General features: G+C 46.2%; 1 protein-coding gene across 2 annotated transcripts in view; it reads left to right on the top strand.

The window, feature by feature from the left end:
• Positions 1–1,815, top strand: part of LOC103894317 (bromodomain-containing protein 4) — a 39,952-nt gene extending 38,137 nt beyond the window's left edge. For both annotated transcript variants that reach the window (XM_009273670.2, XM_009273669.2), the window contains exon 12: positions 1,633–1,815. In XM_009273670.2, coding sequence (XP_009271945.1) covers positions 1,633–1,748 — 116 coding nt within the window. In that variant the 3' untranslated portion in view covers positions 1,749–1,815. The remainder of the gene's footprint in view (positions 1–1,632) is intronic.
• The last annotated feature ends 1,271 nt before the right edge of the window (positions 1,816–3,086 follow it).

Here is a 3,086-nt window from a genome sequence, read left to right as displayed (position 1 = left end):
GGCGGGGTTCGGGCTGAGGGACTCCCCGCGCCTCCCACCTCCGCTTCTGGAGGTAGAAGAGGGGTTCCCCCCTTCCTTAATACGCCTGGGGTTTATTTTTTAATGGGTATTTTAATCTATTTCGGTATGCTTTAATCTATTTTGATATTTTAATCTATTTTAATCTACTTAAATCTATTTTAAATCTATTTTAAATACATTTTGAATACGTTTTAAATCTATTTTACATACATTTTGAATACATTTTAAATCTATTTTGAATACATTTTGAATACATTTTAAATCTATTTTAAATCTATTTTAAATACATTTTAAATCTATTTTAAATCTATTTTAAATACATTTTAAATCTATTTTAAATCTATTTTAAATACATTTTAAATCTATTTTAAATCTATTTTAAATACATTTTAAATCTATTTTAAATCTATTTTAAATACATTTTAAATCTATTTTAAATCTATTTTAAATACATTTTAAATCTATTTTAAATCTATTTTAAATACATTTTAAACCTATTTTACATCTCTTAAATATAATTTAAATACATTTTAGATCTATTTATACCCATTTTTATTTTTAATACATTTTAAAATATGTATTTCTATAATAAATGCACGTATTTATTCATGACCAAAGACCAGATAAACACTTTTTTTACATAAATCGCCCCCAGCAAAAGGGGACGTGGCAGCGACGGGGGGAGGAATTAAGGGACTTGAAAGGGAATCTCTCCATTTCCCGTGGCCACGGGGTGACGATGACTTCCCGGGATAAATCCCGGTGGCAAACCAACCCGGCCAAGTCCTGGCAGGTTCCTTCGTCCTTCCGTACCCGAGCAAAACGTTTCGATTTCTAATTTTTTTTTACTTTAGTTTAGGGGTTTGGGGGTTTAGTAAAGCAACTGCTAAAGCGGCTGCCCGTCTTTATTCTCCGTTACGCTGTTAAAAACAAGGCCGGTTCACGCTTTCCCGCTGCCCCAACCTCCCGCCGCCCCCTTTAGCCCAGCGAGTTGATGCAGCTAAAAAAAAAACCCAACCCAACCAAAAAGTGAGTTTTCAGCCCCGAATCACGCAGCCACGCCGGATGAAGCGCCGGCTTCCGGCTGGGGCACAAGCAAGGGGGAGGAGAAGACCCCCCCTGGTCTTAGGCCAGCCTACAGCGGTTGGGTAAAGCCAGACCTTTCTACCCCGGAGGGGTTTAGGAGGACGAAGGAAGACCTCGCTCGAGCCAAGCAGGGGCGCGTCGTGGAGCCGGACGTCTGCTGGGACGGGCTTAAATCCCGGCCGGCGTCCATCGGTAACGTCCCCATCCCACTTTGGATGGCGACGCAAGGGGACACCCCCGTCACGCTCCACCCCGTCAAAAATGGTCACCCCAAAGACCTCCGAGACGCCGCTACGCCCCAGCTAGTTCGAATCGGCGCTAGCGATAAGCAGAGGCGCGGGATTAAAGCTTGGCTCGGCCCATCCGCCGGAACGTCTGGCCGCGGCGGGTCTCGGGCAGCCCCCGGGGTGGCTGCTGGTGTCGGCGGGGGAGGAGCGGGCAGGTTTGGGAGGAGCGGGCAGCACCAGGCAGGACTCGGGGTTCTTAATTATCCTTTAACGATGTCGTACTGTTGTCTTCTTGCAGCGGAGAAAGTGGACGTAATTGCTGGTTCCTCTAAAATGAAGGGGTTCTCCTCCTCAGAGTCCGAGAGCACCAGCGAGTCCAGCTCCTCCGACAGCGAAGATTCAGAAACAGGTTAGACGCAGCTTATTTAACGACTCAGTCCTAGACCTGGTTTCTGTATAAATAAATACGTTTTCATTCCTGGCTCGGTCTTTTAATTTTAATTTTTATTTTTATTTTTATTTTTTTATTGTCTTGATAATGAAAAAAAAAAAACCCAAAACCCCAATATCCGCAGCCGCCCGTTGCTCGTTTCTGGGCTCGACGCGGCCAGCTTGGCAGTAGCGATGTTGTCTCTGGCCGTTCTTAAGCCCGACGCGATGGTTTTTTCATGAGCTTTTCCTTGCTGAACTTGGACGCGAGCGCGGGAGCTAAAAAAACCGGCGTGCGCCAAGGTAGCTCTTTGTCTGGCTAATGATCTAGATTTGTGTTTTTAGAAAAACGCCGCGTTTTTCCCTCAAAGGAGAGGCATAAAGCGTTCTCGCCGGCACCGCTCGCGCCACAGAGGACGGAGAAAGACGGGGGAAACGGGGTTTTACGTGTAAAAGCCTTTTTATTTTTACAGGCAGGTCTCGAGAAAAAAGGATTTAAAATTAAATTCGGAATTTTAAATCGCCGGAGCAGCGTCTGCTCTGCGTAACTCTCTGCTTCTCCCTCGTGCCACCGTCGTTCGGGCTGAAATGAGGCTGTTCTCACGTTCTTCTTAATTATTACGCTTTCCTTGCTAGCGTTCCCTCCTTGGTTTTAGGGAGGCAAAGCTTGTGCCGCCATTTAAAGCTGGTTTTTCCTCCTAGCTGCTCTCCCAGCTCGGACTCCGGAGGTTAAGCTGGACTTATCCCAAGCACTTAAGTCAACGGTGAGACTTACGCGTCCCCAACGGGTTGGGAAATCGGGAGACGCACGTGGCAGAAAATAATCCGGATTTATTTTCGTGGCTGGGCTGGGTGCGTAGGGCGAACAGCACTGCAAAAGGGAGCAGAAATCCCCCCCAAAATAGAATAAACCCCCCCCCCAAATTAAGCAGGATTGATCGGCCTCGTCTTTGAGCCAGTGCTGGCAGCGCTTCCCAGCGATCCTCCGCTTTTTAGGGATGCGTCTGTCTGGGATAAGTCCGGAGTCTGGTATCTTTTAACGGATTTACCTACTTTAACGTCTTTTTAATAGAATTGGGCGCTTTTTTTTTCCCCCCCCTCCCCTTAAAGGAAGTTGAAAGGTTTCGATGGAGCGTTTCAGGGCGACTCTCGGCGACCAGGAAATCAAATTATTTGGTGCTAAATTCTCCCCTTGCTGGATGGGGGAGGCCGAACCTGCCGTATTTAGGCTCTTAAACGAGGTTGTATCCCATTTACCTTTATTTCTGCCAAGCTCACGATGGCGTCAACCAAAATACACTCGGGTTTATCCCCCCCCCCCCA

Source organism: Aptenodytes forsteri, unplaced genomic scaffold (genome assembly GCF_000699145.1).
Source record: "Aptenodytes forsteri isolate BGI_AS27 unplaced genomic scaffold, ASM69914v1 Scaffold687, whole genome shotgun sequence".
In the NCBI taxonomy this organism is placed as follows: Eukaryota; Metazoa; Chordata; class Aves; order Sphenisciformes; family Spheniscidae; genus Aptenodytes; species Aptenodytes forsteri.
This window is presented reverse-complemented; position numbering and strand designations above follow the sequence as displayed.